This window comes from Neoarius graeffei, chromosome 20 (genome assembly GCF_027579695.1).
Source record: "Neoarius graeffei isolate fNeoGra1 chromosome 20, fNeoGra1.pri, whole genome shotgun sequence".
NCBI lineage: Eukaryota > Metazoa > Chordata > Actinopteri > Siluriformes > Ariidae > Neoarius > Neoarius graeffei.
The window spans coordinates 37,646,608-37,662,474 of NC_083588.1; the positions used below are offsets into that span (position 1 = coordinate 37,646,608).

At 41.8% G+C, this 15,867-nt stretch overlaps 1 protein-coding gene across 3 annotated transcripts in view; it reads left to right on the plus strand.

The window, feature by feature from the left end:
• tnpo2a (transportin 2a) overlaps nt 1-15,867 on the plus strand; it is a 39,163-nt gene that overhangs the window by 18,069 nt on the left and 5,227 nt on the right. Inside the window, exons 15-24 of one of the 3 annotated variants that reach the window (XM_060901637.1) lie at nt 6,084-6,170; nt 6,275-6,382; nt 10,823-10,981; nt 11,054-11,141; nt 11,263-11,361; nt 13,384-13,419; nt 13,562-13,657; nt 13,795-13,870; nt 14,000-14,099; nt 14,415-14,489. In XM_060901637.1, the coding sequence (XP_060757620.1) occupies nt 6,084-6,170; nt 6,275-6,382; nt 10,823-10,981; nt 11,054-11,141; nt 11,263-11,361; nt 13,384-13,419; nt 13,562-13,657; nt 13,795-13,870; nt 14,000-14,099; nt 14,415-14,489 (924 nt within the window). Of the gene's footprint in view, nt 1-6,083; nt 6,171-6,274; nt 6,383-10,822; nt 10,982-11,053; nt 11,142-11,262; nt 11,362-13,343; nt 13,420-13,561; nt 13,658-13,794; nt 13,871-13,999; nt 14,100-14,414; nt 14,490-15,867 lie in introns of those variants that run through there. The other 2 variants (XM_060901638.1, XM_060901639.1) reach the window with 2 other exon arrangements.

Here is a 15,867-nt window from a genome sequence, read left to right on the forward strand (position 1 = left end):
TTTAAATAATTTTAACTAATCTTATAACTCAATTTTATAGCATTTTAATAATCACTACTTATTAATTATTAAACTACATTTTGATAATCACTGCTTATTAAGTAGTAAATAATCAGGGTTTTTGGGAGGGAGCGAAGCGGGGGGGGGGTGCCGGTTGTCGTCCCCCCCCCCCCCCCCCCCCCCCCCCCCCCCCGTGCAAAGCCTTTGAAAAATGCTCCAATGGGACATTCAGAGGCTATCTGAGAGGGAAATTGTAACAAATTGTCTGTCAACATTGAAAAAGAAAAGTAATCTTCTTCTGCCCCCGACAGTCTTTGGCTTTCTTCCGTTTCGTGCCGCGGGATGACATCTTTAAATGCCCAAGTGTCAACAAAAACAACTCGCGAACTACTTCTGTCAAAAGCTCCCGCGCCGGTGGGTGAAAGGTCATTCAGTCTCGAGAAATCTCGCTCTACAAGTCAGCTGACCTTGTATGTAACCCATGTCAAATCTCGCGAGAGCAGCCGCAACAACTAAACAACATGGTGCCTCAGTCTGGAAAACGGCAATTCGGATTGTTTTTGCACCGTCTGGCGGTGTACCTACTATGATTGGAATATTTTTGGAGCAATTATAACACATTTGATGATCAGACACATTGTCACGTAGTGTTGCTGGGATGTTTTCACGGAGTTGGTAAGGGGGCGCACGCCGAGAGTAAGAGGGCGCAGAGCCCCTGTTCCCCCGTTTAGACGAAAGCCTGATAATACTGAATTATAATAATTGCTACTCAATTAATATAGCTAATAAGTAGTGGTGATTAACATATTATAAAATTGAGTTAATTTTTTTATTATTAAAAAAGTAGTTAGTAGTAGTAATACAATTATTCATGATTATAGATGATTGATTATTTTTGAATAATGAACATTGATATAACAATTGCACTGATAATTAGTTTAGTTATTACAACACATTGATTAATATTGATAATGGTTATGAAAGGTGAGTTGTTTTTCTGTGTTTAATGTAATGCTCTGATGATTGTATGACTGCATAAACAGGTTCATGCTGTTACCTGCTATAATGCAGAAGATACTCGAGAACTTCCTCAGCCAGCTGTATACTGTACCACACTCAGACTGATTTTGCTGTCGGACACAAAGTCACGCATCATCAAAGATAATCTTTGGGGATTGAAATAATGCCGGCTAAGGTTGTTCAGCTGGTTCGACTTGTCGTTTATTGTTTTCGTTTTTGAAATGATTCATGGTGTTTTCTCCAGTAAACACCAGTCTTCTCCTTGCTGCTACAGTAGTTCTGCAGGCCCAAAACACACGACTTTGCTTCAGCTGTTTGCATGTCTAACAGTTTCCATTGATGCACCCTGTTGTTCACCAATTGTGTGCATTCTTCTAAAGTTAGTAAAAAAAAAAACTATTGCAGAAAACAGTTTTAAGTTGTCGTATTTATCATTTTTTTTGCCATGGTACAGTCTTAATTTTTCCATTTAGAGGTCTTGAAAAGGTTTCAAGTCTTTAAATTTGTACTTGAAAAATGTGCCGATACCCCGGAAGAGCTGCTTTAAGATGAAAATGACAGCCAAGAAATATCTTGTGAAACTGAAATATTTAGTAACTGTTAAAACTAAAGAGACTAAATATTTTAAACAAGGAACTTGAGTTAAAACTTGACTCAATGTTAGACCGGTCACGATGACAAATTTTGTTGGATGATATATCGTCTCAGAAATTATTGCAATAAACGATATTATTGTTGACTCCTTTTCAAGACAATTTTATGCCACTAGTAAAATAATGATCGTGCAAATACACCCTTTCAAAGAACAGTAAACTTTTTTTAATTAAGTCAACTTATTCAATTCAATAGTGGAATGTAAAAAATGGATTAATAAATAACGTAAAGAAATAAAACAACCACTCACAACAAAAAAATAAAAATCCAATCTATGGCTCTTAAAAATTGCACTTAAGTAAATATTAACTTGGCACAGGGTAATAAAGACATTCTTTTCTTCACAGGCAACATTCTGCCAATCCAGTTTCTCAAGGATTAGTACCCAGATAAACAAAGTGCAAAGTAACAACGTATTGCCAGCTGTCATTTGGATAAAAGTAACAACAATTAGAACGAAATAACATGTAGGCAAGGGCGTAGGTTTGGTATTAACATTGGTGGGGACAAAAACCCAATGCCAACTTCAGATCAACATTAGAGGGTCACAATATTTTGCTCCGTTGTGTTCCACCAAGAGAGTCTCCATCATCTCTCCAAAGTCCAGACTTTTAAAATTTGAAGTTCAAAACTGTAGTAATTCATTAGTAATATGCAATTCATTTGATTAATTGCAAATCTTGCATTTGTGATGATTAACTCGTTCTACCAATTTGCAAATGTGTTTTACAAGCAAATAACAGTGAGTGCGTTTACATGCACATAGAGAAAATCGAATTTCTGCCGTAGCTCGACTGAAATCGAAGTTCTAAATGCCATGGAAACACCTTAGCTCGGCTGAAATCGAACCGAACTGGATTTCTCGTAATCGAGCTACGCAACCTAGATTATGCGATTGTAGCCGAGCTACTTGGTGCATGTAAACCCTATCGAGCTACGTAGTCGAGCTACTTACTTCAGCACTGCCCCTTTTGGGAGTGACGAGACCACAAGCGGGAAACACAACAGCCTTGGTCGGCATGACAACAGTAGTAGTAGCAAGCAGCAGAAGAGGTCAGGAGGAACAAGGAGAACGAATGAACGAAGAAGAGAAAGTGGCGAGCAGAACATGGAACTGATAACTTTGTTTATACTCTTGAATAGCTCTTCATGACGACAACCGGAAGTGTACCAACACGATGGGGCGTGTAGCGCCACCTGTGGCTCGGGTGCACAATGTACCTCACACAATAGCTCGATTTCCTTGTGCGCATGTAGGATTGGATTCCTCTGGCACCCCTGCTGGGACCCTTAGCTCGATTACCGACAGTAGCTCGATTTGGATGTGCATGTAAACGCACTGATTGACTATCAGGAGGGTGTATGTTCCGTTCCCTCATAAATGGAAGTAAAACACATCTGGAGCCTTAAACACTGCGTTCCGTTTGGCTGGCAGGGGGAGTCGGCTCTCTTCTATGTGATCTTTAACTAGTTTTAGAATGCTAGTTTAAGCTGATATGACTGATGTAACGGTAAAACAGGACGAGGGCTCTAGAACTTTTTTTTGATAGGTTGAAAGGTTACATTCTGTTGCCAAGTAAAATTGTATCTGAATTCTGATTGGTTGTTATTAGGGCTGGGTTCAAAAGATCGATCCATGATCCGATATCGATTCACGTTCAAAAAAATACGAGATCGATTCAAAAATGTGTGGATCGATCTCTTCCAGGTGGCTATAGGCACTATTTTCTCGACCGCGCAAGGACCGCTATAAAAAGCGGGTGCCGGCAAACGAAACTGAAACTTAAGAACGCGAGATGGCTGAAGCTGCACAGCTAAAATCAGCGCCTGGCCTGAAAGCTGATGTATGGCATTACTTGGGATTCATACGTTACGAGGACAGAGACGAAGTCGACAGAACAAAGGCAGTGTGCAAACTGTGCCACATGGAGGTAAAATATAGTGGCAATACAACCAATCTCCGCAACCATTTATCCAGGCACCACGCCGACAGTTTTAGCTAAACCTGCGGCGAATCAAACTGCACTGGAGAAGGCATTTGGTGTTAAATTACATGCACAAACACACATGGGGCTGTTCCTGTCAATAGGGACAGTTTTTACTTTAAAGTGACAATCCAGCAATGTCTAAGTAGATCGATATCGGATCGTGACCTTATGAATCAGAATTGAATCGATCCAGGAAATCTGGATCGATTCCCAGCCCTAGTTGTTATATTCTTGCCCTTTTGTTGTCTTCTTGAGCCTGGAGAGGAGGGAGGGACAGGGTTCTACAGAGAAGTTTTTAGCTTACAGCTTTCAAATGAACCCCCTCGAAAACCAATCAGTTCAGCGTATGTGTGTACTCGGTATGTGACGTTTTCAAAAGAGAGGCGGGAGTAACCAAAAATTTCTCATCAAGAAGGCGGAGGCTGTTATGCTTATTACGTGAAAATGTTTTATTTGATTAAAAGGTGTCCGGGCCATGAACAATGTCCACATCACCATCGGGTTGTTGTTTACGTGTCCTGTTGCACGAACTTGGTCAGGGCTGTGCAGGTCTTAACTGAAGCACTTCAAATTAAGGGTTAGCAAGACTCGGTGCAATATTAGCCAACATTAGCACAGTTTGATATGATTTAATAATGTCTTTGTGACCTGAATGAACACCAGTTGTCAGTATCAAGTTGGATTATTATCTACGTGCCACACAAACTTGGAAAACAGTCATATTTGTATGTTGTCGTTTTTACACACTGAATATGAACTGTTAACTGATTCATTTTACAAACTAATCTGTTCTATTCCTCAAGGACCGTTTGCTAACTAGCAGCCGGTCACTGCACTGCAACTGCATTTGCTAATCGACATGGTTGCCAGACTTGCTTGCTGTTTTTGCGTGCCCCCCCCCCCGAGCAAATACTCATGAGTGAATTTTGCGTGGTGTTTCGCCCAGTGGAAACCGACAGTGACCATTTGTATACTGCGCACGGAACTTTTTTTTTTTTTTCCTCCTCCTTCAATCAGAAATATTGGTAGGGACATATCAGCCGTCGTTGGATCTTGGTAGGGACCCGTCCATACCCAATTCTACGCCTATGGTCTGTCCAATGGAGCAACGTGTTGTCTTTTCCCCATTCAGTGGATACTCTGGCTGGTTAACTGTTGCATGCTGGGAGGCCCCGCCTCTGACGGAGAGCCACGTGAGACGACAGAAAACGGCGCAGTGTTTTATTCAGTCAATGGGTCAGGTTAATACTCTGGCGACTTCCCTATGTAGATGTACAGCGCATAAATGCCAAAATCGCAGTGTAAAAAAAAAAGTTCATTTTTATTTACTGTATGATAAGTCGGTATATCAAATATCGCGACCGTGTTATTAATTTTTTCAGGGGACGTTAACCCCCCCCATCTTAGTTTGACTTTCAAAAGTTCAGGATTTTTTTTTTTTCTTTGCTCCACTTTCATCTTTAACACAAACACTATTTTTGCTGTCTAAAAAGATCTTTCCAATGTGAATAAAAGCAAACAACGCAGGTCACATAAAAATACAAGGAAAATTATAACTTCTTGGGGGGCGTTGAGTAGCCGCCGATGGGGTGTTTTTATAGCGGCAAAATCACCAACTGCTGACAGTTATTGATGGGGCTGTATTTGTATATCCAAATTATTAAATCAAGACAGTCTTTCAGTTTCATAAAATCGGTGAATATTAGTTCCTTCTGAAATTTGGTCATTGTGATGTTTATTTCTGTTCTATCTCACAAAATACGAGGCCGTTCTGTGGCTGGGAAGTTATTTAATTTGAGGGGATTCCCAAGCAAATGATATGCAGGAAATTGCTCGCTTCGTGCAGTCAAGCAGACAGAGGAAGTCTGTGTGCGCATGCGCAGGTTTACCTTTGACCGTGCACCGACGGTTCCATCATTCTGTCGCTAAAAGAACAGCCGATCACACCGAGGTGCTCGCTGACCGCCGATATTTTAGTTTGGTCCTGCGTTTCCTTTCCTTCACATCACGTCTTCTCGCTTTCCGTTGCTGTAGTCAGTCTTGCACGTTTCATTCACACACTCGCATCCTCTGTTTTTCTCTCCTGTTTCAAATTTGTATCCCACAATGCCTTGCGCAAACGGGGAAAGCCCACCATGTGATGCATGACGTAGTATTTTGAATTGGGTCATGGTGAAGCAGGAAAGAAATGGTGGAGAATTTAGGGCCATGTTAATTGTTCTGCTTTAAAAAAAAAAAACCTAATGAAATCTGGAAGTCTGATTCGAGTTTGGTAGCTTTTGGTCTACTAAACAAAAATAATTGGGTGTCGGGAAAATTCTTTTTATGACCTGCACTTGGAAAATCTGAAAGGCAGTCCAGCTTTAATCAGTTGATCGAGAATTTGCTTTGTCTTGCTGTATTTACTCCACTTTCGAACAGGAATATATCCAGAAACTGATGCCCCCCCTCATCCAGAAATGGAATGAGCTGAAGGATGAGGACAAGGATCTGTTCCCTTTGTTAGAGGTGAGGATGTGTTCATTATAGGTTAACTGAACTGCTGTATTAAGCACAGTGCCATGTATTGCCCAGTGGGAATATTTTTGTTGAGATTCTCTCTCGTTCTCCAGTGTCTCTCATCTGTGGCCACGGCTCTGCAGAGTGGCTTCCTGCCCTACTGTGAACCAGTGTATCAGCGCTGCGTCACCCTGGTGCAGAAGACCCTCGCTCAGGCAATGGTGAATACATGTATACATGGCGAAACTCGCATGTAATACTGCCTCATTTGTGTTTGTTTATACATTGACCAATCAGAGAATTATTCTGTGAGGTTTATTCTATGTGGCTACGAAGTTCCTATTGTGTCGAATCTTTTCTGTCAATTTAATTTCACTGCTGCTATCGCAACTCAAAATACTGGTATATTAGTAATGTTATTAATGCAGTGTTCTCGAACAGGATGTGATAACTCAAGTGTTGTAGTGTTATCACAGTTATCAGTCATACTGCAATAAGTTAAATTTTATCAGGGATGGCAATTTTCCGCCGAATGGCGGAAATCCGCCGTTTTGAATTTCAATTTTATCATTTTTGTGGAACGTCTAAATCCGTAGAGAAGTTTTAGGGGGGGGTTAGGTACCTAACTTTTATTGCTGCTACCGAGATTAGTGTCAAATCGTATCGAAACCACATGTCTTGTGAACAACGGAAGCTTCTATATTGAGTGTAACAATGAACAAGAGGGCTCTGATTGGTCCACTCTACATCCGCTGTACACGCACTTCCGCTTCCCTACTTTCCCGGTTTGGTTTGTTTTCACGACCGGCATTTTTAAAAACACGAGCGAAGATGCAGCAGCATGAAGAGCGGTTGATTGAGGAAGTACGGACATCTATACGAATCCAGTTCTAGTCATTATAAAAAAAAAAAAAAGTTCTAGTCATTATAAGTAACTGGAGGATAAACACTCCACTAACCACACCCACCAACTACTCCTAGCGACTTCGCGCCCCCTTGCGTTGTGCTGGTGAATAACTTTAGATACTTATTTTTATCATGTATTTTTCACACAATTATACATGTAAAATGGCTAGAAAATAGGTAGAAGAGGCTAAAAAGGCTAAAGCTTCAGGGGGGCTCCGCCCCCCTGAACCCCCTGTTCGGAGTTTCAGCTGAAATAAAATTTTCCTGTTGCCATCCCTGTTTTATATAATGCGTTTCTCAAACGCATTATATAAAATGGCACTGCAGTGGAAGTAGGGTGGTCATGTTTACAATGAAAGGCTAGCAAAACGTAGGCTGTTCATGGTTTACATGGGGGGAATTGACTAACTTCATTAAAAGTAACTGGATGGATGCTAAAATGTTTCTGGACCAAATGTTTAGTGTACAGTGTGTTCAATTGTTAAGCTTTAAAAGTGGCTCCACACTGCAACCATTTTTGGGACAGTGTCTAAATTTTCTTTATTTAAATTAAATCATCGTATGTCAAGTGAATCACCAGGGAGGGAGGGAGAACGTGTGCGCACACAAAATGGTCATAGAGCTAATAGTATGTTTCCATAACAGTGAAATGAGCTTGGCTCTCATTCAGGTTGTATGGGGGTGAAACTTGTGGGTCGGTGAATAACAGGAAGTGGTCTTGCTCAATGGTGTTGCAAGGCAAACCGGTGAAACAGTTGTCAAAAGCAGAAACTACAGAAAACAGTACATTATGGGAGCGATACAAAAGAGAAAGCAGTTTGCTCGAGCCTGGATGCTGTATATTTTCCATAATTAATTATAGCTACAAAAGGCAAGTGACTGGGTAGGACTGCTATAGCAAAAAAGGAAAGATGTATTGAATGATGCAAGACTGCGACCAAGAATGGGAGTGAAGACAGTGTGACTAACAGCGAGACTTTAAGCTCATTACCACGGTCATACGAGCTGTCCAACATGAAGCTAGTTAGCTAGCACACTGCTTGGCTAGTTACTTAACGTAAAGAATCAGTAGATTGCCAAATTTCATGGAGGGTTCTAACTCCTGTTCATCGACCTATAATAGGCAAAAATCCACATGGTTTTTATTTAACTTTATTACCTGTGGACATTAAGATGATGCTGTGTGGGGTTTTATATTTAAAAAAAAAAAAAAAGTGTCAACTGCAGACAGAGTGCAGCTAAGTGTTCATTTAAGTTGAGCAATTGTCTCATTTGTTATGATAAAATACAATTTAATAATATCTCATATCATCTGTAGCCGCTTTATCCTGTACTACAGGGTCGCAGGCAAGCTGGAGCCTATCCCAGCTGACTACGGGCGAAAGGCGGGGTACACCCTGGACAAGTCGCCAGGTCATCACAGGGCTGACACATAGACACAGACAACCATTCACACTCACATTCACACCTACGCTCAATTTAGAGTCACCAGTTAACCTAACCTGCATGTCTTTGGACTGTGGGGGAAACCGGAGCACCCAGAGGAAACCCACGCGGACACGGGGAGAACATGCAAACTCCACACAGAAAGGCCCTCGCCGGCCACGGGGCTCGAACCCGGACCTTCTTGCTGTGAGGTGACAGCACTAACCACTACACCACCGTGCCACCCCAATTTAATGATATGCAAAACATTTTTATATTGGCATTGCATATCCAGCACGTTTAGCCATTATCTCTGCCCATCAACTGTGTAAATACCTTGCCAAGAAGACGGCTAGGAGGTTATACATCCTTGGGCGTACAAGAGACCTTCTCCCTCTTCAGGCTCGGATAACAGTATATAAGGCGTATATTCGTTCCAATATGGAGTGGTGCTGGCACAACGGCTCTAAAGCTGCTTGACAGACTCCAGAGGAAAGCTGTACGCCAACTTCACATTCGGGACCCACAACAGGCTGGCATTTTCCCCTTGGACCACAGGAGGAAAGTAGCCAGTCTCAGTACCTTCTACCGGCACATCTTCCTGCAACCCTCTAAGGAACTTGTAGGAATTCTGCCGACCCAAGTTACTGGAACACGAGTAACCCGTTCAGCTACAAGTGGTCATCCATACCTCGTCAATGTGCCAAGATCCAACACTCAGCTTCGTTTATCTTCATATGTACCAAGGACAAGCAGGCTGTGGAACTCACTGCCAGCCTCAGTTTTCCCTGTCATTGCAAATGTGAACACTTTTTTTTAAACTGCAGTTAACAGATTCCTCTTAAACTCTTCTTAATGTTACTTTGTCGTATCTACATGTATATCTACTGTTTTAGAGGTAATGAAATGCGGATGACCATGTTCAAGGTAACTTCAAGGCAAGATTGTGATGTGACGCATTGTTTTTTGCTATTATGTTTTGTATTTTGATTTAAAGGAACAGTCCACCGTACTTCCATAATGAAATATGCTCTTATCTGAATTGAAACGAGCTGCTCCGTACCTCTCCGAGCTTTGCGCGACCTCCCAGTCAGTCAGACGCGCTGTCACGCCTGTTAGCAATGTAGCTAGGCTCAGCATGGCCAACGGTATTTTTTGGGGCTGTAGTTAGATGTGACCAAACTCTTCTGCGTTTTTCCTGTTTACATAGGTTTATATGACCAGTGATATGAAACAAGTTCAGTGACACAAATTGAAACATAGCGATTTTCTATGCTATGGAAAGTCTGCACTATAATGACAGGCGTACTAACACCTTCTGCGCGCTTCGGCAGCGCATTGATATCTGAGCTCCGTATCAATGCGCTGCCGAAGCGCGCAGAAGGTGTTAGTACGCCTGTCATTATAGTGCAGACTTTCCATAGCATAGAAAATCGCTATGTTTCAATTTGTGTCACTGAACTTGTTTCATATCACTGGTCATATAAACCTATGTAAACAGGAAAAACGTGGAAGAGTTTGGTCGCATCCAGCTACAGCCCCACAAAATACCGTTGGCCATACTGAGCCTAGCTACATTGCTAACAGGAGTGACAGCGCGTCTGACTGCGTCTGACTGACTGGGAGGTCGCACAAAGCTCGGAGAGGTACGGAGCAGCTCGTTTCAATTCAGATAAGAGCATATTTCATTATGGAAGTACGGTGGACTGTTCCTTTAATGCATGAGCCGCTTTTCATCTTTAATGATGGCAACACCAGACTCTTGTTGAACCTGATTTAAAAAAAAAAAAAAAAATTATTTGTGGTCGATTGTCTCCAGTAAGTTGTTTTCACCGATTTGTCAAACCACTTCTGGATGTGACGTCGCACTGACCAGACCAAGAGGAGCAAATTTGCTGAGGCAAGCGATCTTGAGATGACAAATTCTCAACTTGCAAATGAGAACCACATGAGCATCTGAGAGTTCAGTGTGTGAAATATTTGGTACATGGTGTTCTCTAGAGAGTTGGGAGTGCGTTTTATTAAAAAAAAAATTCTGAACAAGATGGCAAATGCTAAAGGTTTAGCAAATGCTAAAGGTTAAGTGGTGTGGCTAATTTTTGTGCTGGTGCTCCTAAAAATTTTCAGGAAGGAGCACCAGTACTACTAGTGTAAAGTCAGTCTGGAGCCCTACTTCATATTCCTGTATATCTTAATATACGCCATGAATATCAAAGCATGATGCGATTTTTGGTAGTTGGTTATCATCTGTTAATGTTTTATGACCTTTAACAAATTAAACCGATGCCCTTCCTTGGAACATTTTCCTGAGCTTTCCCTTGTCCTTTTAGATGTATAACCAGCACCCAGAGCAGTATGAGGCTCCTGATAAGGACTTCATGATCGTGGCTCTGGATCTCCTGAGCGGCCTGGCCGAGGGCCTCGGAGGCCACGTTGAGAGACTGGTGGCACGCAGCAACATCATGACCCTCCTTTTCCAGTGCATGCAGGTACACAAGATGCAAAACCTTGTGCATAGCGCACACGTGCATGTCTGGGAGACTAAACCGTTTTCTCTGTAGGACACTATGCCGGAGGTGAGGCAGAGCTCGTTTGCTCTGTTGGGAGACCTGACCAAGGCCTGCTTCCTTCATGTTAAACCCTGCATCTGTGAGTCCTGCCTTGGCAATTGCTCTCCTCATGTTAATCATTGCAGCAGTGTTCATACAAGAGTGTAAAGCGTGTTCAGTGAGTATGATCTACTGATTGTGTACGTGTTTGTGTTGTGCAGCTGAGTTCATGCCAATTCTGGGGCTAAACCTGAACCCAGAGTTCATTTCTGTGTGTAATAACGCCACCTGGGCCATCGGTGAGATCTCCATACAGATGGGTGAGTCTGGATGTCTAGCGAAAGAATATTGCCTCCATCCATCATGTATCTGGAATGTGTGGTCACCATGAAACACAAATTAAATTTCTGTGCGACGAGAGTGGAAATACCATCTCCCCTAAAACTTGGTTATATAATGTAAAATTTAACCTGGCTACTAATTTGGGTCTTGGGACAAAGCGGGTATGGGAGAAAGCTGTACTCGTTCCACACTGGAGCATTACTGTTAAAGTTTTATTTGATTGTGCTTTTTCATTTGAATCCATGCATGACCAGGCAGAAGCTTTAAGCGATAGGAATTTGTTGTTCACAAGCGTTTCTCTCTGAAAAGTAGTAAACCTCTGCATTAAGCCCTAAATCTCTCTAATTCAGTTTTTCACACACCTTTGACTAAATCTTGGGAAAACTCACATTTTACAAAAGTAAGATTTTTGGTTCTTTTGTCAGTGCAGAATTCAGTCCTTGTCTGTGATACATACAACTTTGAAAAAGCTCGAGTACACCCTGACCTGTCTCCTCAATGGGAATAGATAGTTTTCACTGACGTCACGGCATTCCGGGGAACGCCCTCCAGCCGCCATCTTGTGGGGCTAACAAAACGGACCATCGCTATTGCCGGCTACGTTATCTCGGACGAATTTACGAAGTTATATAGTCCAGTTTTCTAAAATAAAGATCAATGTCGGCAAAATGAAGCAAACGGAAGTATATAGATAGATTAGACGACATCTCACGACAACGGTATGCAGCCAAACTGGCCTTGATTGGGGGAATTGACCCCTACGAAGTGGACAAAGATGCATTTTCAAGTGACTATGCAGGGCTGCCATCCATATCATACCCTGATATTGTGAACTATTTCGTGAATAGTAAAAGTGCCTACACACTTGACGACCTCAAAGCATAAAAGTCGCTGGAGTCATACAATTATTTTGTCTGTGGCTGGGTCCGTGAAGTCCACCATATTAAAAACAAGTGACAGTCGTGTCCTAATTACAGCCAAGGTATGTAAACATTGGAATTTTAGAGCTCTCAACACTGCATATAAATGTGTATAATATCGAGTTGATTTAAATCGGAATTGATTTAAATCAGAAAGCTGCGCACATTTGCGCAAATGTGCACAGCTTTCCGATTCACTTGGTTTTTTTTCTCATCCTTATACTTCCTATGTTTCATGGACTGTAACGGATTTGCAATTGATTGTTTATTTAAACAACTTACCACTTATAAAACGATCGGAGCAGACTTTGCTGTTTGGAAAGCTGATAATCCTTGCGGTTGATTCTCGCAAGCCATAGATTTCTCCTTTGTATGCTGAGTTTCTTTGTTTGCTCGCCTTCGTGCTCCCATACAGTGGGATTTCCATAAAAGCTCTGCTTGATGTCATCATCTGACCTATTACGACAGCTGTGAATACAACAGGTGTGCACCATTGCTAGCTTTAAATAGCCTGCTTGGGTTCTTTTGAAGACTTTGTACTCACGCGTTACAATGTGTGTTCAGTGACCCGTACGGTAAGCTTGACCCGCAAGATGGCCGCCACTAGGGAATCCCAACTCTGACGTCATGTGAAAACTATGTATACCAGTAGCTCTTATTATTCATGCAATTATCCAGTCAGCAAATGATTCTCCTATATATTCCCCCCCCCCCCCCCCCCCCCCCCCCCCCCCCCATTCTGCTATTTGATGTGAACATTACTTGAAGCTCCTGACCTGTATCTGTATATTTTAATGCATTGCGCTACTGGCACATGATTGGTATGAATTACTTTTTAATAGGTGTGCATGTGTTCCTATTAATGTGGCCAATGAGTGTATTTCTTTTGGAGGATGAAAATAAAATGGTCATTAGCTTTTGAGAAAGATGCTAAGAGAGCTCGTTTGTGTGTAGTCTTAGTCCTGTGTACTCCTGTTTTAGCTGCTGTTGCTGGACATCTTGTGTGAGTGTGTATGTGTGCATTCGTTTTTGCATGCTAGGCTGCAGGCAGGCTAGTGACAGTGTTTGGTGTCTCTACAGGCTCAGGTGACAGGAAGCAGGGAGGTGATTGTACAGGTGAGATAGGAAGGAAGCTGTTCGTTTTATGTGAAAACGGCCTGCTTTACTTTACCTGAAATGGCTTACCCCAGTGCTGGTTGGATGCTCTCCTTTTTCCCAGTTTATTGTGGCTCAGAGCTGTTTTCTCTTGTGGTTTCAGGTGCAGAGATGGAGCCATATGTGGGGCTGGTGCTTAACAACCTGGTGGAGATTATAAATAGACCCAATACCCCCAAGACTCTGCTGGAGAACACAGGTCTGACAGTTATGGCGTGACTTTAGGTTTCCTACTGTGCCGCGCTAACCTTTTATGATATACTGTGAAAGATGTAACAAAATCAAAGCTGTGGAATTTCACGTTCAGATTGCACTTTTCATTCTGTCCTGAAACAGCCATTACGATTGGTCGGCTGGGATACGTTTGTCCTCAGGAGGTGGCACCCATGCTGCCTCAGTTCATACGACCTTGGTGCGTCTTTGAACCCTGATCCCACTTCCCACAAAATATATGGGCATTTGATTTGATCCTGATTTTATTAAAATGCAGTTTTTCCACAACTGAAGTTTTTGAAAGTTTTGAATTCTTTTTGTAATTCAGGTGTCAGTCGCTCAGAAACATCAGGGACAACGAGGAGAAAGATTCAGCCTTCAGAGGCATCTGCTTAATGATTGGGGTAAATCCTGGAGGTGTGGTGCAGGTAACTGAACAGGACTAATTTTCAGTTCAATTTAAGCGATAAAATTAAATGGACGTTTTCTGCTGATGCTGCTCGGTGATGTCATTTTCTATCCTCAGTTCCTTGATCCTATATTCTGCCTCAAGAATAAACTTATTATTGTAATGTTTGATCTGTTGGTGTGCTGTAGACCATGTGGAGCACTGCACCTCGATTAGCATTAAAAATTCAGAAGCTTTCCTGTGCGTCAGTGATCTCAAATAAACAAACTCTTCTGAATGTTAACCCAGTTTTTTTTTTTCTTTTTTCTCTCCTCCCCCTCTGTCTTCCATGCAGGACTTCATTTTCTTTTGCGATGCTGTGGCATCTTGGGTGAACCCAAAAGAAGACCTGAGAGACATGTTCTATAAGGTATGTGTTCTATAAGACACGTGTAGGTTTTTATTATAATTATAATAATAATAATAATAAGTTAAATTTATATAGCGCCTTTCAAGAAACCCAAGGACGCTTTACAATTATAGACAAGGAAAAACAAATAATTAAATAAAGTAAAAAGTCCACCAAGTAGGGGTCAGGATGTAATTCCCGTAGTGTAGCAGCTACAGTCCCACCAAAAGGCGCACGAAAGCGAGTCCCACATCTCCAGCACCGCCGCCGTGACACCGTCAGCGACATCGCTCGAACACCACGCCATGGATCCACACAGCGAGCAGAGAAGCTCCGCCACGCAGAGCGCTGGTGTGTCCCAAACCGCCTGCACAGCCACCGCGACGCCACCGAGCAACATGGCTCGGAACATCACGTCCAGCGCTCTGTGCTTTAGTGCTTGACAGCCACGATGTAAAATGAGCAACGAGCTCACTGCAGTCCATAGCTGGGAGTGCAGGCATCACCCACAGGGAACCAAGGCCTGGAGGGAACTGACGCCCAAAACTAGGTCCGGAGCTACACCACAACCGGTGGACAAAACACTCAAACATCAAACTACACAAACACAGAAAAAAAATAAAATAAATAAAATGAAAATAGAAAAAGAGAGAAAAATAAAATTTAAAAAAAGCTCTGGTGAGAAGCGGCAGCCAGAACGCGCACGACGTACTCTCAACCGGAAAAACCCGGTTTTTCCTTTTGATTTTTTTTTTAATTTAAAAAAATAAAATCAATTATTCCACGAAATTGAGTTGTACATGAGCTGATAGCCGATGAGGCACGTAGCACTGAGTTGGCTATAAGCCATGTATTAGATTGAGTGGAATAACTTTTTTTTTTTTTAAATTTCCACATTCACTGGATTTTGAGAAACGGACCTTTTTTTTTTTTTTTGCAAATGCAATGATAACTTTGTACAAAATGTCCAACAAAATCATTCCTGCTTAGAATGTAAACAAACTGGCAAAATGACAGTAGCATTTTGTGAAAAATGCTATAATAATTCTTGAAAAATAAAAAAATGATGCGTTCTTATCTCAAACTTTTTTTGTGGGGGGGGGGTTCAAGTAGAGTTTTTATTTCGTCCTCGGTTGGTTCAGCAAAACACTCTGCCATTCTTGTTTTTCTCTACTCATGGTATATGAGCTGATAGCCTAATTGTGGAGTTGCCAATCAGAGTGCACGATTGCTCATATCCAGTGAATAGAATAAAAATATAATGCACACTTTTATTTTACATAGAGAATATTACATGGTGGCATGAAGATATGCAGTTTATCTTTTGAGTGGTGAATGTATATATCATGAAAATATTTTTCAACACAAGATGAACTTTGTATCTTCACACCACCATGTA